Source organism: Megascapheus bottae, chromosome 28 (assembly GCF_031878675.1).
Source record: "Megascapheus bottae isolate mThoBot1 chromosome 28, mThoBot2.hap1, whole genome shotgun sequence".
NCBI lineage: Eukaryota > Metazoa > Chordata > Mammalia > Rodentia > Geomyidae > Megascapheus > Megascapheus bottae.
In genome coordinates, this window is record NC_143536.1 from 15,627,945 (window position 1) to 15,651,338 (window position 23,394).

General features: G+C 44.3%; 1 protein-coding gene across 2 annotated transcripts; it reads right to left on the bottom strand.

Annotated features, from left to right (window-relative positions):
- Positions 1–3,128: 3,128 nt before the first annotated feature.
- Ufd1 (ubiquitin recognition factor in ER associated degradation 1) lies at positions 3,129–22,968 on the bottom strand. Of its 2 annotated transcripts, XM_090320627.1 has the most exons (12): positions 22,822–22,968; positions 21,065–21,197; positions 20,658–20,690; positions 18,187–18,308; positions 17,411–17,541; positions 16,149–16,221; positions 10,280–10,348; positions 8,750–8,815; positions 8,516–8,563; positions 7,586–7,674; positions 6,818–6,899; positions 3,129–3,248 (listed from the first exon to the last, which is right to left on the bottom strand). In XM_090320627.1, the coding sequence occupies exons 1-12, from the start codon at positions 22,822–22,824 to the stop codon at positions 3,174–3,176; spliced, it is 924 nt and encodes a 307-aa protein (XP_090176753.1). In that variant the 5' UTR covers positions 22,825–22,968; the 3' UTR covers positions 3,129–3,173. The 2 variants fall into 2 exon arrangements, with proteins under 2 accessions (XP_090176753.1, XP_090176754.1); XM_090320628.1 differs by lacking the exon at positions 22,822–22,968 and having other exon boundaries at positions 21,091–21,177.
- Positions 22,969–23,394: the final 426 nt, after the last annotated feature.

Sequence of the window (23,394 nt, forward strand, 5' to 3'; positions counted from 1 at the left end):
TCTGTTGGATTTGCCTGGCTGGGCTGGCTTCAAACCTCAATCCTCAAATCATAGCCTCCAGAGTAGCTAGGATTATAAACTTGAGTCACTGGTACCTGGCCACAGTGATGGTTTGTACACAGCCCAGGCCTAATGAATATGGCATTGAAACTCCATACTAAAGACACATAAGGGCTGGAGTTTGGCCCTCCACTGTGAATCAAGTGGTAGAGCTCTAGCTTGAGAACATCCAAGGACGTGCTCAGGCCGTGCTCAGGCCCTAAGTTCAAACCCCAGGACTGGCAAAAAAAAAAAAAACAACAAAAAAAACAAGACACATGGCCTAACCCTGAGACCACCCACCTAGCTGAAAAAAGCAGTTTCTTCTCTCCTGGTGTTGTATGTGTACTGATCCTGAGGCTTGAACTTATGGTCTGGGCACTGTCCTTGAGCTTCTATGCTCAAAGCTGGTTTTCAACCACTTGAGCTGCAACCCCACATCTGGCTTTTTTTTTAGGGGGGGGGAAATAGTTAAATTGAAGACAAATCTCAGACTTCCTGCCTGGGCTGGCTTCACAGTGTAATCTTTAGGTCTCAGCCTCCTGAGGAGCTAGAGTTACAGGCATGAACCACTTGGACCTCTCCTCAAAGTAGCTTTTTTTTTGGTTTTGTTTTGGTCAATGTCTTTTTAAATTATTATAAAGGTGATATACAGAGGGATTACAAAGTTCTGCAGGTCGGGTAATGTGTACATTTCTTTGCGGACGTTGCCCCTTCTCCCTCACTCTCCCAGTTTTTTTCCCCCCAGTTTTTTTCCTCCCATGCCTACCCACAAGTTGTATAGTTGAACACAGGGTCTAGTGAGTACCTGCTGCATTTGTTCACCCTTTGTCCCTCCAAATATTTGTGTCAAAGTAGCTGCTACAGCCCTGTACAGATATTTAAAGGAGCTCCAATTCCAGTTTTTGTTTTTTGTTTACTAGTGCCATACCACTTGAACCACAGCACCATTTCCAGCTTTTCTGTGTATGTGGTATCGAGGAATCAAATCTAGGGCTTTGTGCACACTAGCAAGCACTCATTCATGCCCCAATTCCAGCTTTTTGGTGGTTAACTGGAGAGAATTTCATGGACTTCTCTGCCTGGGCTAGCTTTAAGCTTCGATCTTCAGATCTCAGCCTCCTAACTAGCTAGGATTACAGGAATGAGCCAACACACCTGACTCTCCTGAGTGTTTTTAGGTAATTACTGTCTAAAGTAAGAGGTTTTTTTTTTTGTTGTTTTTTTTTTGCCATTCCTGGGGCTTGAACTCAGGGCCTGAGCACTGTCCTTGGGCTTTTCCCTCAAGGCTAGCACTTTGCCACTTGAGCCACAGTACCACTTCCGGCTTTTCTATGTATGTGGTACCGAGAAATCAAACCCAGGGTCTTTGTGCATGCTAGGCAAGCACTCTAACATTAGGTCAAACTCCCAGTCCAGGGCTCTTGCTAGGAACATTTTCAAACAGCAGGATGGGACATGAGGTGCGTATATAAGCTTTCTAACAACTTCTGGTTAGTGGCCCAACCACCAATTCATATTAATACCTAATCAAATATCTAGAGGCCGTTCAAGTTTGTTTTGCTATTCAAGTTTTAATAATCACTGTCTGCTTGCTTTTTTACTCAGAATTATTTTCAAGGAACAAATCTGAAATAACTTGATTGGAATACCAAAAACTTCACGTTATCGGAAGTGAAAATAAGAAGCCAAATTAAAACCAATAAACAATCAGAAAAGCTTTGTGGCAGAGTACATGTTTCGTATTCATAAGACTTTGTGTTTAATCCCAGCACTTTAAAAAATACAAAAATAAAGTCAGGGGCCGGGAGTTTGGCCTAGTGGTAGAGTATTTGCCTAGCATGCACAAAGACCTGGGTTCCATTCCTTGGAACCACATACATAGAAAAATCCAAAAGTGGGGCTATGGCTCAAGTGGTAGAGCTCTAGCCTTGAGGAAAGCCCAAGGACAGTGCTAAGGTCCTAAGCTTAAGCCTCAGGACTGGCAAGGAAATATAAATAAATAAAGTCAGGTCAGCAGAATGTTGGATAATTTAATAAATAACGTGGCAACTGGGGTAAGGGAAAAGAAACATATCTTTAACATTTATTTATTCTAACATTCATATTTGACTTCATCATGGAGTTATTTTATTATAGAACAGATTCATTAAGGAGCCAACTACTTCTATAAGAAATAATTTTTTTTTTTGCCAGTCCTGGGTTTGAGTTCAGGGCCTGAACACTGTCCTTAGACTTTTCTCAAGGTTAGAGCTCTACCACTTGAGCCTCAGCACCATTTCTGGCTTTTTTCTATGTATATGGTACTGAGGAATCGAACCTGGGTCTTCATGCATGCTAGGCAAGCACTTTACCACTAGGCCAAACTCCCAGCCCAAGAAATAATTTTTATATTAAAAAATTTGAATGTGTTTGGCTTTTCCTTCTGACAATGCAATCTTGGAAATAAAATTAGAAATACCTTATCTCCAATACTTTAAACTCCAAAAACCCAGTGGGAAAGCCACTATTTCTATTTTTGTCTACTTAAACTATTTTTTTTCCTAGGCCAGAGATATCTATGTAACTGACATGGGAAAAGGAAACACAAAGAGGAAGAAAGAACGTCTTAAGGTAGAACAATTCAGTTCTTTCCACTGGTTTTATCAGAAACTAGGGAATACTACTGTGGCAGTGGGAGAACCTTGAGCTGACACGCAAAGTAGAGGAGGTAGCTATCTATGGCACCTCAGAGACAGCTCCTTCTCTTCCCCCATATCAAGTATACAACCACAAAGCCTGTGGCTCCATATGCAGGTGAAACTTAGTAATTTGTAGGAAACTTCCCCCCCCCCCCCAGTCCTGGGCTTCGGCTCAGGGCTTGAGCACTGTCCTTGGACTTTCTCAAGGCTAGAGCTCTACCACTTGAGCCTCAGCACCACTTCTGGCTTTTTGCTATGTATGTGGGGTACTGAGGAATTGAACCCGGGTCTTCATGCATGCTAGGCAAGCACTCTACCACTAGGCCAAACTCTGGCCCCAATTGTAGGAAACTCTTAACAAACCTTAAGTAGGAGCACTCTCCTCAAAACCAGTAACTAAAAGCCATATATTGTAATGGGTTCTTTTATTTGCAACCAGCCAACAGTCCTGACTTAAGGCTTTCTCCCCTTTTTACGCAATGACTGTCCTTCTCCAGAGAAGGCGACAAATCTTCCTCCAGCTTCATCCTGGGTGTGAAGAAAAGAAAACATTTTCAGAAACTCTCTGGAGGTTCTTAAAAAAGAAAATTGCCTTATTTTGTAGATTCCTGAACCACCTGTCCATTCTCCTTAGCATTATTCATAATAAAGTGAAATATAGATACAAATGATTTATTACACTAACAATAAGGGCCGGGAAGTTAGCCTAGTGGTAGAGTGCTTGCCTAGCATGCACAAGGACCCGGGTTTGATTCCTTGGTACCACATAGCTTGAAAAAAAAGCCAAAATGGTGCTGTGGCTAACGTGGTAGAGCCGTAGCCTTGAGAAAGCTCAAGGACAGTGCCCAGGCCCTAAGTTCAAGGCCCAGGACTAGCAAAACACAAAAACAAAAATAAAAAAAAACCCAACAGAATCAGAACTATGAGCCTTCAACCACCTGATTTCAGGCTGAATATACAGATGCTCCTTAAGTTATGAAGGGGTTCCTGTCCTTGATAAGGCATTTAACACACCTATCTACCAATCACCTTAGCTTCACATAATGTACCCATGACATACTGGCTGTTTCCCCTCTGGATTGGGAAGCTGCCACTGTCCAGCATCATGAGAGGGTCATATGGTATACTGCTGGCCCAGGAAAAGATCAACATTCAAAAATCAAAATAGATGGGCAGGAGTTTGGCCCATAGTGGTAGAGTGTTTGCCTAGTATGCATGAAGCTCTGGGTTCCATTCCTCTGTACCACATACATAGAAAAAAGCTGGAAGTGGTGCTGTAGCTCAAAGGTAGAGCTCTTGCCCTGAGAGAAGTCCAAGGACAGTGCTCAGGCCCTGAGTTCAAGCCCCACAACGGGCAAAAAAATATATATATGTTTTCTACTGTATATCATGTAAATTCAGTGTTAAGTGAAGAAGCCCTACACTAAACCATGGTCAGCTGAAGATCACTCATATACCCTTTATGTAATTCTTCCTCCCTCCCTCCCTCTCCCTACCCCCCCCTCTCTCTGCCAGTTCTGGGTCCTGAATGCTGGGCCTGGGCCTGCCCCTGAGCTCCTTTTGCTCAAGGCTAGCACTTTAAACCACAATGCCATTTCTGGCCTTTTCTGTAATTAAGTGGAGATAAGAGTCCCACAGACTTTTCTGCTTGGGCTGGTTTTGAACCCATGATCCTCAGATCTCAGCCTCCTGAGTAGCTAGGATTACAGGTATGAGTCACTGGTGCCTGGTGCAAATCTTTTTTTTCATATAATTTTATTGTAATTAATAGAAGGGTTACATTATGTTCACCAGACAGAAGGTGCATTACTTATTACTTCACAGAACACTGATACCCTTTTTCATGTTTTGGTCCCCATTTCCCTCCCCCCATTCCCACCCTTTATTTATTTGTTTATTTTTTGCCATTCCTAGGTCTTGAACTCAGGGCCTGAGCACTGTCCTTAGGCTTTCTCAAGGCTAACACTCTACCACCCGGGCCACAACACTACTTTTTCTCTGTATATGGTACTGAGGTATCAAACCTAGGGCTTCAGGCATGTTAGGCAAGCACTCTACTACTACAAAATGCACTCCAAGAAAAATCATCTCTAACTTCACCACCTCAAAATAACATTTCCACACGTTTGTAAAACTGGTGTTCTCAGCTGGGTGCCAGTGATTCACACCTGTAATCCTAGCTACTCATGAGGCTGAGATCTGAGGATTGTGGTTAAAGCCAGCATGGACAGGAAAGTCTGTGAGACTCTTATCTCCCATTAACCATACACACACGAATCTGGAAGTGGAACTGTGGCTCAAATGGCAAGCCTGTGTAAAGGAACTCCAAGACAGTGCCCAGGCCCTCAGTTCAAGCACCAGTACCAGCACACAGAAAAAAAGGTGTTTTCACTTAATTCCAATGTTTCTGAGCCAATTAATTTCTTATCTAGCATACTCCAAAGGGTACAGAGATACCAAGAGTCTACAGTGTGGGTATTCTAGCAACATACTGCACACATAGGTGACTGTATTCTAGTCATAGCTGCTGGGAACAGTGATAATTTGTAGCATGATATGTTGTATTTCAAAACCAATGCTCATCACCCAGGAGTAAATTGCAATAAGGTAGACTGTCCTTTGGTCAACTTGTCCACTTCCTGTGATACAATGTGTACAGAGCCCTTCAGAGTTGGGTGTCATTGAAGTGTTCAAGAGCTCAGATCCCTAACCTAGAGAATGCTTATTTCTGAATCTTCACACATGCATCTGCAGTTGTTCCAGGGATAAGACTTGTTATAACTGTTTTTTTTCCTTTGTGCTTTGTGCTGGTCCTGGGGTTTGAACTATGAGTCTCTTGTTCTCCCTTGGCATTTCTTATTTATGCTCATGGTTGGGTCTCTACAACTTAAGCTATGTCTCCACTTCTATGAGTCTCTCAATTTTCTCTGACCAAGGTCATTTTCTATGTCAGTCCTCAGATCTCAGTATCCTGAGCAGTTAGGGTTGTAGATGTGGGCCACTAGTACCCCCTAAGACTTGTTACTTTTAAAAGCACATAGCACAAACCAGACACCAGTGGCTTATGACTGTAATCCTAACTACTCAGCAGGTTGAGATTTGAGGACTGAAGCCAGCCTGGGCAAGAATGTCCATGAAACTAACCAAAACCAAATCAAAACAAAAACTACCCACATAGTGTAGTGCCATGGCAACCAGGGCTCGACCAGCCAGCAGTAAGCTGATCACCACTGCTAGGTGATGCCTCGGCTGTGGCAATGATAGCCTCAATCTAGGAACTCAATTCAGTTCTTACTGTTTCACAACCTTTAGGATTTTGGGAAGCTCAGTTTCTCAGATGTTCTTAGCATCAAATACCTCAATAATCAGGGCACCTGTTCAACAGCTACTATATCACTAGTGCTACTAGAAGATGCTGTGCAGAGATGAAAAATTCAAGGAAATGAGCTAAATAGTAGGGCTTGTATATAGTAAGTAAACTGAAAAGATCCCATCTAGGGTACCCAGCTCTTTAGTAGTAGAGGCCAAAGGGGATTCTTGATTCTTGGGCTACCAGGCCTCAGCTTAACAGGCCCATGACAGCTTTATAGGTTAACCAGGCCTTCAGGGAGAAAACTGATAAAACCTGATTTTAAAAAAACCTACTGAGGGGCCAGGAGCGTAGCCTAATGGTAGAGTGCTTGCCTAGCATGCAGGAAGTCCTGGGTTTGATTCCTCCATACTACATACTTAGAAAAAACCAGAAGTGGAGCTGTGGCTCAAGTGGTAGAGTGCCAGCCTTGAGCAAAAAGTGTCTAAGGGCCAGGAGTTTGGCCTAGTGGTAGAGTGCTTGCCTAGCATGCACAAAGACCCGGGTTCGATTCCTTGGTATCACATACATAGAAAAAAGCCGGAAGTGGTGCTGAGGCTAAAGTGGTAGAGCTCTAGCCTTGAGAAAGTCCAAGGACAGTGCTCAGGCCCTGAGCTTAAGCCCAGGACTGGCAAAAAAAAAAAAAAAGTGTCTAAGGACAGTGCCTAGACCCTGAGTTCATGCCCCATGACTGGCAAAAACAAAACAAAACAAACAAAAAACCAAACTACTGATAAGATAAACTCACCTCTTCAACCTTTTTAACCAGTGGACGTGAATTTCTGATGAAAGTAATCTTACCAAGTTTAAATTCGTAATTGGGAATTCCTCTGTAATGAAGATAGACAAGAAATGTTATTTCCAAGAGGAAAGGATTATAAAATTTGCTTTAGACAATGAAGATAAGTGTTTTTCTCAATGACGCAGGGGTAGAGAAATGTACCCGCTCTGCATCTATGTCCAGCTTTTGTGTATTTTCCAAGTATTCTTCTTGCAGGAAACCAGGTGCATGTGTGAGGCTACAGACTCTGGACCTGACTTATGATGCGGGATTTTCCCAAGGCTTATGTTGTTGTTGTTCTTCATCTTCTTTTTTAAAGTTGGTCATGGGACTTGAGTCACAGCTCTACTTCTGGTTCCAGATGGTTAATTATAGATAAGAGTTTCATGGACTTTACTGTTCAGGCTAGCTTTGAATCATGACCCTCAGCTCTCAGCTTCTTGAGTAGCTAGGATTGCAGGTATGAGCCACCAGTGCCTGGCTAAGACTTGTGTTCTGAGATTTTCATATCCCCTTGCGAATGCTACATTCTCACTTAACTCTTAAGAGGCAGAGAAAAGAACCTGTATCTCCAGATGTCAATCATGTCATGTTCTATCATCCAGAACAAGCCGAAGCTTAAGCCCAAAGCTTTATCTCCAGAGCTGGAGTGAGGCTGTCCTAACCCACAGAACTGGCACATACCCTTTTTGGACAACAAGACACCCAGTAGGAGCCTAGCCAGGACAGATCTACCTTTTAATGTCTCCGGGCTTGATTGGGGAGGGACTGGGCTCCACTCCTTTCTTCTTTCCATCCAGTCTATTCCCGGAGCCAGAGAAGGCCTAGACAAGCAAGCAAGGAGGATGGTTGTATAGGAAGTTTTGAAAGTGCACACATAAGTGCCCTATGCTCAGGGATGTGAGCTTGTGTGTTGCCCAGCTACTGGAATGCTGGCAGCTGCAATCTCTGCCCAGCCAGTAAGGACTTCTCAGAGTCTTGAGAGTGGTGTGAGCCAGGAGCAACCAGAAACCAGTGATGAATTGATTTCTGCAGGAGCCAACCAGCTTGAGGCCCTGTGGGTGGGCTAAGGCTCTACTGTGACTGCTGTGCAGCCTCAGCTTCCTGACTGTGCAATCATGCCCTCCTCCACTGCCACTGACACACTCCAGTGTACACACATGAACTACTGCAACTTGGCTCCTGAGAACCAAGATCAAGAGTCATGGTTTACAGCTTATTTTGAAATAGCTTGGGCAAAGAAACACAGGACAGAGACAGAAAGCAAATGTGGTGTGTGTGTGTATGGGGGGGGGTGTTTATTGTACTACTATGATTTGGTGATAGGTTATAGATGGGATTTGTTTTGTTTTTGTGGGGTGTTTTGCTTTGTAGTGCTGGAGATCACGCCCAGAGCCTTACACATACAAGTGTTCTACCACTGAGCTACATATCCAGCCTAGGTTAGAAAGTTCTGAACAGAAATGACTGGCCACCCTACAGGGACATCAGGGACTAGGACAAGCACATATGAAAAATCTGGTAATGGAGCAAGCTCTGGTTTCTGTGTGCATAGGTACTCAGAGCCTATTCCTGCTCATGTCCTACAAGCATCACAGGAAGCAACTTGCCGTGAACAGCGTTGTCTGAGGGGGCATGGAGTGAAACATGTCACTTGGTACTCACCCGGAAGCCCAGCTCCCCGGCATAGCCACCGTGGTCAGCCTCACATTCCTGACAGGGAGAAACAAGGGAGCTGCTCAGCACCAGTGCTCAGCTTTTTGGTGCCCCCAGTTAGGACACACTGTCCCTCAGGGGCAGAGTAAAAGAGAAGCAGAATGTGATTGGGTCATCCCCAGAAAAGAAGCACTGAGACAAAAGCACATTCAGGAAGGGAGAGGCGAAGGGTGAAGCACTTACGACTGACTCCTGCTGAGGAACTTGTCTTTCGGGTTCTTTGTAGCCCAGGGGAGCATCAAAGTCTACCTGTAGCCCAAGTAGAAAAGTAAATGAGATGCAGCACACCCAGCTTCCTTACCTGTCTTCACTGATAAGCATTCAGTCCTAAGAAATGATACCAAAAGATGGCCTTCATACACAGTTCTCCCAGTGGCAGCACTTTATAAACTACAGTACAGCACCACTGCCAGAGTATCAATGCTAACAGAATGCTGACACACAGTTTCCACGGTGTATTAACTAGTTCTACAGAATTTCTCCACCATGGAGATCTTTCTGTATATTCACTATCTTTGCTGAAGTACTGACAGTTCCAACATCACTAGAATCCCCATTTTCCTTGCAACGACTAGAATGTCATGGAGCTGGGCACTGGTGGCTCATGCCTGTTATCTTAGCTACTCAAAAGACTGAGATCCAGGGCCAGGAGTTTGGCCTAGTGATAGAGTGCTTAATAGCATGCACAAAGATCTGGGTTCGATTCCTTGGTACCACGTATATAGAAAAAAGCCAGAAGTGGTGCTATGGCTTAAGTAACAGACACTAGGCTTTGAGAAAGCCCAAGACAGTGCTTAGGCCTGAGTTCAAACCCTGGAATTGGAAAAGAGAGGGTGGGGGGGAGAGGGAGAGGATGTAATCCACAGTTTTAAGTCAGTCCAGCCAGGAAAGTCCATGAGATTTTTTTTTTTTTGGGGGGGGGGGGTCTGTTATAGGGCTTGAATTCTGGGCCTGGGCGCTGTCCCTGAGCTCTTCAGCTCAAGGTTACCACCCTACCCCTGGACCTGGGTATTGTCCCTGAGCTCCACAGTTCAAGGCTACTGCCCTATCCCTGGAGCCACAGCCCTACTTCTCATTTTCTAGTGATTAATTGGAGATAAGAGTCTTGTGGACTATGGTGCCTGGTCTGGTTTTGAACCTGGATCCCTAGAGCTCTGCCTCTTGAGTAGCTAGGATTACAGGCGTGAGACACCTTGCCCACGTGCTCTGTGCTCCGAGTCCGTGACATTCTTATCTCTAAATAGTCACAAAAAAAGCTGTGGTTCAAGGGGGTAGAGTGCTAGCTATGAGCAAAGGAGTTCATAGACAGCACCCAGGCTTCAAGTTCAAGCCCCAATACTGGCAGACACACAAGAAGAATTGCTACAGAAATTCAAGCATACAGCATGTCCTATTTGTAATGGTCTGTTTTTCAGCATCCAGGAGTTGTGTCATTGACAGTTTGCTCCTACTCAGCGAGCTAAGGCCTCCCTAGCTCCCAGGGAATAATCTTTCCTTGGCAGGGCTGAGCTGACCATGGTCTTGGTCTTGCATCCTCAGGATGGCAGCATTCTCTGCCACTGCAGTTTCCTGGGATGGATCCCTGGGATGGTAAATAAATGGCCTGCTCATGCTATTCTAACAGCATCTTTTTTGTTCTTCATCCAGGGGCTATGTCACACCCTCCTCTATCCCTGATGTAGGACTTCATTGAAATTGGGAAAAGCCACTTACATTCATGTCACACTCAATAATGGACACAGCCTTGTCAGGTTTGGTTTCCATCACACGGAGTTCATAGATCTGTAGAAAGAATACAGAAATCAACTGGACAATTGACACAGCACTGGGGACCACACTATCTGTCATAGGCTCTCTACTGTCATACCATGCCACTGTGCAAGGTCAATGCTGCTGTAGAGTAGGTTGCCTTTATGCTCACTGCTCAGGGGATGCTGTTCTTCATATGAGGCTCCGATTATCATAATTTTGTACCACACTGAAAACTATTTTGGCTCACAAAATTCAGGTCTGGGGATGTATTCTAAGGAACTAATAATTAGCTAAGTACATAAGGGAAAAAAATTATGAATGTGCACTCCAACATTACTAGCAGTAATGTTTATCCAACATGCTTGAATTGTATTTGTTCATGTATTAGGAAAATGGGGACTGAGCATGATAGAACACAATTATAAATCTAGTATTCAGTAGAAAGAGGTGAAAAGATTAATAAAGATTAATAGGTACATAGAAAGACACTCAAAAAAGATTTAAAAAAAATGTAAATATCTTTAAATCCCAGGGCTAGGAGTTTGGCCTAGTGGTAGAGTACTTGCCTAGTATGCACGAAGACCTGGGTTCGATTCCTTGGTACCACATACATACAAAAAAAAAAAAAAAAAGCCACAAGTGGTGCTGAGGCTCAAGTGGTAGAGCTCTAGCCTTGAGAAAGTCCAAGGACAGGGCTCAGGCCCTGAGCTCCAGCCCAGGACTAGCAAAACAACAACAACAACTTTAAATCCCATTTCTTTGTGGGGAGCATGAAATGTTTCTCTCTTTTAATTTCTCCCTACTTTAGCCTTGTTATACTAAAGAAAATATTTGTGAGATGTTTGTGAGCTACCTTGAGAGTCTTTTCACGCAGGAATAGAAACCTGTGATTTTAGCTTCCTGGAAGCTAAGAAGCTAGGGAAGTCCACTCATTCTTTGGTGACAGAAACTGGCCAGCCTGACCCAGGTGTTAAATCTCTCAAGGTACAAAAACAAACAAACAAACAAACAAAAAAAGGAGAATAGGAATCCATTAGTAACTTTGGTAACTCACCATTAGGGCACATTCTATTCTAAAGAAATAGGACTTAGCCAGGTGGTGGTGACTCATACCTGTAATCCTAGCTACTCAAAAGGTTAAAAATGTGAAGATTCAAGAGGTTCAAGAGGTTAAAGCCTTGAGCTTAAGAGTTCAGGGACAATGCCCAGGCCCAGGAGTAGGGTGAAGAGCTCAGGGATAGCACCCAGGCTCAGTGTTCAAGCTCCATGACTCACCAAAAAAAAAAAAAAAAAAAAAGGTTTGGAGTCAGCAATGGCTAAAAAGTCTATGAGATTCTTATCTCCAGTGAACCACCAAAAAGCCACAAATGGCACTGTGGTTCAAGTAGTAGAACACTAAACTTAAACACAAATAACTCAGAGACAGGGCCCAGACCCTGAGTTTAAGCCCAGAAAAAAAAAAAAAAAAAGAAAAAAGGCTAGGAAAGAAAGATGTTTTGGGAAAGAAAGCTGAAAAGGAAAAAATGTTTGAATAGGAAAGGATTTTTTCCCCCCAGTCCTAGGGCTTGAACTCAGGGCCTAGACATTTGTCCTTGAGCTTTCTCAAGGCTAGCACTTTACCATTTGGGCCACTACACCATTTCCAGCTTTTTCTGTGTATATGGTACCAAGGAATCAAACCCAGGGCTTCCAGCATGCTAGGCAAGCACTCTACCACTAGGCCACACTCCCAGCTTCCAAGAAAAGATTTAAAAAGGTAATTTTTGTCTTAAACAATGTTCTAAAATGGAAAAAAACAATCAAGGATAAAAAACAAAACAACAAAAAAGGAGACTAAAAGAAAGGTGTACAGAATGTATAAAGTCTAGAAAATTGTAAAGATGGAAATTATAAAGTTTATGTAAGTAAGTTGGCTGTAACTTAAATGTTTTTTTTTTTTTCTTTTTTGCCAGTCTTGGGCTTGGGCTCAGGGCCTGAGCACTGTCCTTGGACTTCCTCAAGGCTAGACCTCTACCACTTGGGCCTCAGCACCACTTCCAGCTTTTTGTCTATGTATGTGGTACCGACGAATCGAACCCAGGTCTTCATGCATGCTAGGCAAGCACTTTAACCACTAGACCAAACTCCCGGCCCCTGTAACTTAAATGTTTATACAGTATTATATTGGTTGAAATTTAACACTATGAGCCGGGTTACGCCTGTAGAGATCTGAGGATCAAGGTTCAAAGCCAGCCTGAGCACAAAAGGACCTGAGACTCTTATCTCCAATTAATTCCTAGAAAATGGGAAGTGGGGCTAGGCTCAAGGGTAGGGCAGTAGCTTTGAGCTGAAGAGCTCAGGGACAACACCCAAGCCCAGGGGTAGGGTGGTGGCCTTGAGCTGAAGGGCTGAGGGACAGGCGTTCAAGCTGCAAGACCCACAAAAAACAAAAGAAAACACCATGTAGGCTACATGTCTATCCCTTATTTTTTATGTAAAATTTTACTGATTATGTAAACTTAATGCAGAAAAAAAAATGACAAGTGATCTCTTTTCAAACAATACACATTAAGCCAAGTGGACACTATATATGTTCATTTCAAAGTATATGTCCAATAGAAAGTAAGTCTATTTGGTTTCACTGGGCCTGCCCCCTTTAACTTGAACGGTTGCTGGTTCTGCTGTATTAACTGTGATTGGTTTTCCCAAATAGATAAGCCTCCTAAAATGCCAAGCTTAGAAAAAATTTTACCATTTTACCAAAGCAGTAATCCCTACATTAATGATTAATGCATTCCTAATGATGACAAGGAAGGTGATAGTTCTTCTGTACAATGCCATCCATCAAAATTACCCTAAACTGTACAATGGAAATTATTACTTCTGCCAACTGCTAAATGGTCCTTCAGAATTTTCACCATGGCTACTTAGTCTAAATTTCTGTTATTTTAGTTTGAATCCTTTCTAAGGTACTTACGATAAACTTCATGAAAAACAAGTCTAGTAAGTACTTCAACTATTATAATTTTGGTTCTAGTTTTTACAAATATTAACTTTGATGCTAAGGATACTGATAAATACTCCATATTCTGGGTCAGGAGTTTGGCCTAACATGCATGAAGCCCAGGGTTCAATTCCTCAGTACCACATACATAGAAAAAGTCTGAAGTGGTGCTGTGCCTCAAGTGGGAGAGCTCTAGCCTTGAGAAAGCCCAAGGACAGTGCTCAGACCCTGAGTTTAAGCATCAGGAATGGTAAGAAAACAAACAAAAACTCCATATTCTCTCTAAATCAATGTTGTATGTCAGAGCTTAACCTTATATATAACTAAGAACAACATATTAAGGAAAGTAATATGGTCCTTAACTTAAACTGTGGAGCCTTATTTCAAATTCTTAAGATAAATATAATGCTCAGCTTACTCAAAAGACATACCTTTCCCAGCAAAAGGTAAAATTAACTCGGGCACATTATAACTCCAAGAGAATTAACTTTTGATCATAAAAATAAGAATAATCAGGGAACTAAAAAAAAAAACCTCTCAAAGTTTTACTGGTATCTGTTTACATCCCAGGGAATTCCAGATTTAAGAAGGTTTTCCCTTCTACATGTAATTACAAGGCAGGACATGACATTAAAAGTTCTTATTCAAGGCTGGGTGAAGTTGCTCCAGTCTATAATCCTAACTACTCTGGAGGCTGAGAATGAAGTTCTGCCTGGGCCTCTTATTTCCTGTCTAGGATGTTTTACAACCATCATCCTCTAGGTCTTAAAGTCCTAAGTATATAGAATTAGAGGCATGAGCCAACATCATGCTCATGGGATACAATTAAAAATTTGTTTATAGCTGAGTGCCAGTGGCTCATGCCTATAATCCTTGCTACTCAGGAGGCTGAGATCTGAGGATTGTGGTTGAAGCCAGCTGGGCAGAAAAGTCCCTGAGATTCTTATCTCCATTCAACCACTAAAAAACTGGAAGTGCCACTGTCGCTCAAGTGGTAGAGCACTAGCCTTGAGCACAAAGAGGGTCAGGAACAGTGTCCAGGCCTTGAGTTCAAGCTCCACAACTGACAAAAACAACACAAAAACAACACAAAAAAAACGAAAACTATTTCTTAGCTCATTCAGAAGAAAAAAAGTGAGTAGAAACCCTCAAAAACTAGGAAGTAAGGATTACAGTTACTTAAGTGCTTCCAGTATAAGGAAACCAGTGACCACATGAAGTCAAGGCCAGATGTGGAGAGAATTTGCTAACACCCTTTTCTCACTCCTATGTCCTAATCTTTACCCTTAAGCCCATTTTAAGCATTTTGTGGACACTTCCTACCACAGACCTTAGATTTAAGTCTGGGGTTTTTTTCTCTTTTTTTGTGGGTCATGAGGCTTGGACTCTGGGCCTGGCCTCTGGCCTTGAGCTCTTCAGCTCAAGGCTACCGCCCTACCCTTTAGCCACAGTGCCATTTCTGGTTTTCTAGGGGTTAACTGGAGCTAAGAGTCTCATGTCCTTTTGTGCCCAGGCTGGCTTTAAACCTTGATCCTCAGATTTCAGCCTCCTGAGTAGCTAAGATTACAGGTGTGAGCCACTGTGCCTGGCCATCCATTTTATTTTTATTTTGAGATAGGGTCTCACTATTATGCCAGGTAACCATTTTATCTCAGTACATACTGCTGACTGATTTCAAACTTGTAATCTTGATGCCTCAGCCTCCTAAGTGCTGGAATTACAAGCCTACACTACCATGGCTAGCCAATCAAGGTTTTGGTTTTTTTGTTGTTGTTGTTGTTGGTTGTGGGGCTTGAACTCCAGGCCTGGGCAATCTACCACTTTGAGCCACAACACTACTTCCAGTTTTTTTGGCAGTTAACTGGAGATAAGAATCTCACAGACGGGCCGGGAATTTGGCCTAGTGGTAGAGTGCTTGCCTAGCATGCATGAAGACCCGGGTTCGATTCCTCGGTACCACATACATAGAAAAACGCCGGAAATGGTGTTGAGGCTCAAGTGGTAGAGCTCTAGCCCTGAGAAAGTCCAAGGACAGTGCTCAGGCCCTGAGCTCAAGCCCAGGACTGGCAAAAAAAAAAAAAAAATTATTTCTTGGGCTGGGAGTTTTCTGGTGATTAACTGGAGATAAGAGTCTCACAGATTTTTAGTGCCTGGGCTGGCTTTGAACTGAGATCCTCAGATCTCAGCCTCCTGAGTAACTAGGATTACAGGTGTGAGCCACCAGGCCCTGTTGAATACAGGCATTTTTAAGAGGCTTATTGCCCATTGCACATGATAAAGTAAACATTAAGCTTATTCATATGTCAGTGGAGTTGCTGAGTGAGTTTAAATGTAAACCAGCAAGATTTTCAAAAGTAACAGTAGGCAATGATTATGTGGAAAGATCCAGGAATACCCTGCTTTAAAAAGCAATCCCAGGGGCCAGGAGTTTGGCCTAGTGGTTAAGGTGCTTGCCTAGCATGCATGAAGACCCGGGTTCGATTCCTCGGTACCACATACATAGAAAAAAAGCCAGAAGTGGTGCTGAGGCTCAAGTAGTACAGCTCTAGCCTTGAGAAAATCCAAGGACAGTGCTCAGGCCCTGAGCTCAAGCCCAGGACTGGCAAAAAAAAAAAAAAAAAAGCAATCCCATTGTAGGGTAGTAGCCCTGAGCTGAAAAGCTCAAGGACAACACCCAGGCCCAGGGGTAGGGTAGTAGCCTTGAGCTGAAGAGCCCAAGAACAGTGTCTAGGACCAGAGTTCAAGTCCCATGACCAATTAAAAAAAAAAAATTCTATTTTAAACACCAGAATGGACAATGCTGGTGGCTTTTGTTGGTGAGATACAGGCCATGCTGGACTCACTTACCTTCTCATTGTAGTTAATGGCAATCACATCACCGGTGGTGAGACAGGCAAAGTTTCTCAATGCATTTTCTAATCTGCAGACATATACTGTCAAGGCAACATAGCAAAATACACACCTTTAAGGAGAAATAGGTATCTGTGAGGAGCTGGATGATTATTGTTAAGTAGGCTAAGTGCTCTGCTGGTACTAAACTGTGATGCTTGGGTACAATGGTGACACTGTGATGGAGACCATTCTGTCTCTGAGTGTGAAGCTGACTGACTTGATCACACCTTGGTACATAGTGTGGCCAGCTCCCAACCTTTTCATTATATGCAAAGTCAGCTTTCTTTTTCTTTCTTTTTTTCTTCCAATCCTGGGGCTTGAACTCAGGGCCTGAACAGCATTGGACTTAAGACACTTTTTGCTCAAGGTTAGAGCTCTTCCACTTGAGGGAAAGAGCTACTTCTGGATTTTTCTGTGCATGTGGTATGGAGGAATCGAACCCAGGGTTTTGTGCATGCTAGGTGAGCAATCTACTACTAGGCCATGCTCCCAGCCTGGGGAAGTCTGCTTCCATTCTATTAGTCAAGAGTATCAGACTGACTTAGCTGACAATACCCTTTCTCCACCACTAGCTAGTTAACCACAGAAGGAGCTTTTGAAAGCAATCCTGTGATAATTTTGTAATGTAATGTACAACAATATAAAGATCAGAAGAGGTTACTGCCACAGAGGCAGGGTCCCTTCTGGTCACTAACAGATCTCTGAAGGACAAGTTAAACATATCTACCACAGGATGCCTCTTCCACCCTCAGTAACGGAAGACTCCGCTGAATAAGTGGTGGGCAGAGGGCCTAATATGTCTCTATCTGGGACCAGTCAGCGAGGGTGTTAGCTTTTTCAGTGAGGGCTGGTACCACTTGAGACCTAGCTCCACTTCTGGCTTTTCTGGTGGTTAACTGGAGATGTGTCTGAGGATCCTTAGATCTCAATCTACAGAGCAGCTAGTATTATAGGCTTGAGCCACTGGCACGTAGCTAAACTAGAGCTCTTGAGCACAGCCCATATGCAGCAGCATATTCCTTACCCACTCTAGTCTGCTCTTGTACATTATAAACAAATAAGCCTGACTTTTAAGCTCAGAGGTGAATATTAAAAAAAAAAAATCGCTAGAACCTAAACTCTTTGCCAAAGCAGGCACAGGATCACCATAGTTCATGAGATGAATAATGGCAGGTAGCCCTTCTTTACAGAGGAACATTCTCATATCAAAAGGATACACTGCTTTGGGGTTGGTGATGTCCAGAAAGTCTGGGCTCTGAGGCTGGAATTTGGAGTATGTAGCCACTTGAAGGTTGACACTCTCCACCTGAACCAGGCCCCCTTCTTCCAATAGCAAGTTTTGCATCATCTAAAAGGAAGAAAGCTGAATGAAACTCCTTGAAAATGAAGTACAACCATGACTGCCACCTCTTTGAATTATGCCAATTATCAAACTCTACCATTGCCAAGGGAACACTATAACAGGAATTGGCAGGAGGTGAGCTGAGCCTCAGAACACTGGTGACAGTGGGGCCTAGAGGTATGGCAGCTGAAGCACTTTTGTGTCCCCAACCCACCCAATCCACCCAGGGACTCTCTTAGTCCACCTGATATAATTCAAGTACAAAGGAAAGGGTAGGAGTGAGGGCGGAGAAAAGAGGAAAGGGAATTGCATGGTTTAATGTCGTATGTACAATGCCTGCCAATGTGGGCAGCTCTCTCAAATGCTAAGGTAGTTCTGCTGGCTTTTCTGAGTTAGCCCTCGACCCTAGGGCCAAGTTCTGTAGGACTTTCTACATATAGGTCTGAAATGACATCTAAGTCAACCTGATTTGTATCCACAGGCACCAACTACAACGTTTGGTTTAACACATACTATAGCCCAAATCGCCACCTCTCACTGAGGCCACTCTTCTTAGAGGCAAGGCAATGTGCACACCTGTGCTGGAGGCATCCCTGCCTACGACAAACCAAGGACTGCACACTCTCCAGAGACCCTGGAGGCCCCACTTACCCAGTGGGGGAGGTAGCAGATGCCTTCATCAGCTACAAACTCCAGCACACCACAGTGCGTCATGCGGTCCGAATTCTTATTGGTCAGCTTGAACAGCATGGGATAGGTAATATTAAGTCGGCCTAAGAAGAAAAAAAAGGTCATGAGGCAGAAACCATGTAAGTACCCCGAGACATAGGGAAAATGCGTTTCCTCAATACCTGGCCAGAGCCTCTTTATCATTCTACTTCGTCCCCTAGACTTGAGTGTCTGACCCCACCAACCACTTACTGTGTGACACAAGGATGCTATTATTCCCTTCAGATGCTGCTAGTACTCTAGAAATGTGAGAGTATAGGGGAAGAGGAAGGAAGAGGGGGTCAGGTTCTTGGGATCCTGTAGACCCAGGTTTCTAGGCCAGTCACCAGGTTAGTCAGTACAGGGAGGAAACCCAGGGAGAGAGCCAAGAGTTTGGCCTAGTGGTAGAGTGCTTGCCTAGCAGGCACAAAGACCTGGGTTCCATTCCTTGGTACCACATACACAGAAAAAGCCAGAAGTGGTACTGTGGCTCAAGTGGTAGAGCTCTAGCCTTGAGAAAGCCCAAGGACAGTGGTCAGGCCCTGAGCTCAAGCCCAGGACTGGTGGAAAACAACAAAAAACCAGGGAGAAGGGGTTTCCTGAGCAATAAAGTAAAAAAGAACCTTGACATTTTGGGGAATGACTGGTAATTAGGCAAGTTGGCCCAGACCAGGTATGGCAGTGTTGAGGAACAGAAGGGAGTCTGGGATGAGACAGTATCTAGTATCTAGACAGCACCGGGTCAACAGAATTAGCAAGGTCAGCACATCTCCTCATCCTACTGGACCATGAGGTAGTGCTGCCAGAAGGGCAGGAGCCAGCAAATAGGTTTTTTGGCCTGTTCATTCAAGAGACATGTATTGATTAGGAGACCAGGATTCTGGAGAGGAGGTCTGAAAAGTTACCAATGGTGTTTGCCATATACGAAGACCTTGTTCCACCCTCTCAGCAGGGATGTGGTCCTATCATTCTCTTTTTATGTAGTAGGCATAGGAATGGTCTGTTCTGTTGGCCATATAAGACGCTAGAAAACATTCAGCACATGATTGGACATTATTAATTTTGTATGGCCCTCAAATGGTGTTATAAATATCCAAATGGCACTTGACAGAAAAAAGGTTCCCCACCCCTGATTTAGAATGGAACATCTCAGGAGTGATGATGCTAGGATCTAAACCCAGGCTCCTGGCTGAAGTGTGAAGACTCTGCATTGGAACAGACTCGGAGGTTCTCAGGGTACGTAAGCGTTTTAGCATCAGGAGGTAAAATAGGCTTCTGGGCTCTCCCTAAAAGTTTAATGGAGCCAACCAGGTGAAGTGCTTGGCAGGAAGCTCAGGAAACATCTCATTATGGAAGTGTGACAAATGCCCCCTACTATCACAAGAGTGACTGATGCTGGCAGCCCAGGAGCCCAGGGAATGTGTGCTATGTCCCATGTCCCCAGAGCACCACCTAGTGGTGAAGCTGGAAGGTGACTGCTGCAGTTAGAAGAGACTCCAATGCTCTGTCCAGATTGCCTAAGTGTAATCTGTAAACTACGTGAGGTACTTTGGGGTGCCCAAGTCCCCTGTGTCCCCATTCTTCCAACTATACTAGTAACCTAGTATTTTACAAATTATGACTTCCTATATGTTTCTTTCTCTGTGTGTCTTTTTTTGGCGGCACTGGGGTTCAACACAGGGTCTTATACTTGCTCCATCTGAGCCACCCCCTGGCCCATCCTTTAGTGTATACTAAATCTGTCATGGACCATGATTTTCCTATTTATGATGCTCATATGCCTGGGATGACAGGCATGTTTTTTATCTTTTTTTTTTTTTGAGACTTGAACTTTGGGCCAGGGTGTTGTCCCTGAGCTCTTCAGTGCAAGGACACCGCCCTACCCCTGGACCACAGCCTCACTTCCCCTTTTTTAGTGATTAATTGGAGATAAGAGTGTCATGGTCTTTAGTGCCTAGGCTGGCTTTGAACCTTAATCCTCAGATCTCAGCTTCCTGAGTAGCTAGGAATACAGGCGTGAGCCACCACGCCCAGCTAATACTTAGCTTAAAATGCAGTCTCACCCCCCGCCCCCCCCCCCCCGGCTTTTTGACGGGGCTACCCTTAAACCTCAACCCTTTTGATCTCTACCTACTGAATAGTTGGATTATGCGTGTGAATTATGGAAAATGGCTGTCGTTTTAATCTTGAGGTTTCCTGAGACAAGGGAGAATGGAGGAACTAAAGCTGTAAGAAAGGGAATACTTCATTGCCCTGGGTGAAGTCAAGTGTTCATGGCCTTGTCTCAGGCACTCATGGCCTGGTTCTGCTGACATGTACACTCCAGGGAAGGGATGATTCCTGACATGCTAACAAAGTCACCTGTGTCCCTGTTTTCGGTATCTAAGTTGACAAGTCATTTAAAATATACTTACTGAGTTGATCGAGGGCTGAGGGTGGCATAATAACTGTGGAAATAATATTTAAGAAACATTAGGCAAATAAAAATAGAAAAGATAGACCGAAGGCAGGGTACACTGTCTATTATATTTTACAAATTTTAAATAATACTTGCAGGGTAGACAGCATTTAATAATGATCTTCTATAAGGAATCTTACTTTAGTCTAATTCAAGGGACTGAATGGTTCCCAATCATAAATGTAATAATAATTAGCACACTACTTCTACCACCTATGCCCACTTAAGCAAGTGGGGGACAAGTGACATCTTTGTTGTAATGCAGGCTTTTAGCAAAGTAAGGAGTAATCGCTAGGGAAGAACACAAGTTTTGAAGACTTACAGCAGGAAAGATTACTATTCAAAATAAAAACAAGCACATACTCTTCCCTCCTTTCTCCACATCTGACCTGTCATTAGGCCCAGCTAACATGGATACGGAGAAGCAGCGGTACTGTGTGGAGAAGCGATTCTGGAAGACCCGGGGAATTGGGTGGTCAAACATGTTGAAAGAGAACTAGAGAAAAAAAAAAAAGAAGCTGACATTAGAAGAGAACAAATGTTTTTTTTTTGTTCTTGAAGTGCAGTCAGGCTAAGTTGACCAGGCTTGTTTCAAACTTTTAGGCTCAGTTAATCCACCTGCCCCAGCCTCTCAGTATGTAACACCCTTAACCTCTGCCTTTCCCTGGAGCCTGACTCACTGTGTATGTACTTATACTGAGGCTTGTCCCTTAGATTTTCTTTTAAGGCTGGCACACTATAGCTTGAGCCACACTTCTACCTTTTGGGTGGTTAATTGGAGATAAGAGTCTCAAGGACTTTCCCGCCCCATCTTCAAACTGTAATCTCGGATCTCAGACTCCTGAGTACCTAGGATTACAAGTGTGAGCTACTGCTGCCTGACTTACTTTATAGCCCCCATGGTTAGCTCAATGAACACGCACTGGGTATTTGTTACATAGATGATTGGAAACAGAAATATGACTACTCAGAGCCAAGGGCTGGTGGCTCAAACCATAATCCTAGCTACTCAGAAGGCTGAGATCTGAGCATCATTGCTCAAAGCCTGGGTAGAAAAGTCCTTTAGACTTTTTTTGTTTTGGCCAGTCCTGGGGCTTGAACTCAGGGTCTGGTCACTGTCCCTGAGCTTCTTTTGCTCAAGGCTGGCACGCTATTAGAGCCACAATGCCACTTCTGGCTTTTTCTGTTTATGTGGTACTAAGAAATAGAACCCAAGGCTTCATGCATGCTAGGCAAACATTACCTTTTCAGCATCTATTCAGACTCTTATCTCCAATAAACTACTTACTCAGAAAAAGCTGAAAGTGGCGTTGTGGTTTAAGTGGCAGAGGGTTAGCCTTGAACACACACAAAGAGGCTTAGGGATAAGCACCCTGGCCCCTATGTTCAAGCCCCAGGACCAGAATTTGTTTTCTTTTCTTTCTTTTTTTTTTTTTTTTACAAACATGACAACTCAGGATAAAATATAATAAATTCTTGTTTAAAAGCCAGAGGCAATGCCATTTACCGTAGCAATAAGACAGCTCTCGATCCAGATAAGACTTGGCTTCGAGTCTCTACTTCTTTTTGGGAGCCTAAGTACACTTAAGTCTGTAAGTCAGTTTTCTCATCGGAGTTGGAATGAGTGGGAATAAGGTATGTTGAGGGGCCACGAACCCAGGATGTAGAGATCACAGAACTTGGCGCCCGATCCGGGAGACCTCTCTCCGCGGGGGGGGGGGGGAGAAACAACCCCAAACCCTACCGCTCCACCGTGGAGGGCGTCCGATGCCAACGCCTCGCCTCCAGGAACTTTCCAGCTAACTTGGGAGTTGATTACAACGACATCAACCAACCGGTGGCGTGTAATGAGCATCGTGGACGCACTCACAAAAAAAAGCAGAGTTACTGTCTACTCTGCAAGGGCTCAAGTGCAGCAAGAGAGGCATATGAACCATGTCCAGGACCAACGGCCGACGCAGTCCGTAGTCCAAACGCTGTCACTGCGGTCCGAGGCGCCCCGGAGCGCCCATGGGCCGGACTCGGGTCCGAGTGACTCGGCATCTCCGCCATCGTCCAGTTCGGTCCCCTCTGCCAGATCCTGGTTAAGGCCCCGACCTCAGACCCCGCACCTAACTCACCATGATGGACACCGCTTCGCTGACGCCGCTTCTCCCAGAGAACGTTAGAGGACCAACCCTCAAACTCCTTCCCCAGCCGCAGGCTGCCGCCGCGCACTGAGACCCAGACGCCCGCTCCCAGCTGAGTCTCCCACCGGAAGTTCCGGATGTCGTATCCGGGAGGAGGAGGAGGAGGAGGGGAGGGTGCCAGGCCGGTAGTCCGCTGAGAAGGGGGGGGGGGAAAGTCAGGCGACGGCTCTAGAACCTAAAGATTATTCCCACACAAACGTTACACACGACACCTCACGACTCCGCAAGTAGGTAACTGTAAGTCATGTTGTGATAGTAACTGCTCTCCAAACGGATTTGGTAGCGCCCATTCTGCTACAGGACTACAATACCCAGAGGGCGTAGGTAACTTCCGGTCTCTGCTTGACCCGTCATGGACTCGAGCGGAAGTAATCCGCCTTTACACTGAGCCGAGGACCGATTGCAAACCCAACTTCTTCCCTCAATCGATGTGCAACTGGAATTTAATCTCTGCCTAGAAGTGTACTGGGGAGGAGTGTTTCCCGCTTTGAGGTCCAAGACTCT

Bases quoted from the DNA above. Each gene is read 5' to 3' on its own strand.
- Ufd1 (XM_090320627.1), bottom strand. The intron at 20,691-21,064 runs GTATGTGCTTGT...TTATTTCCACAG, and splicing joins TGTGGAGAAAGGAGGGAAGA to TTATTATGCCACCCTCAGCC. The intron at 8,816-10,279 runs GTAAGTGGCTTT...CTTGGGCTACAG, and splicing joins TTATTGAGTGTGACATGAAT to GTAGACTTTGATGCTCCCCT.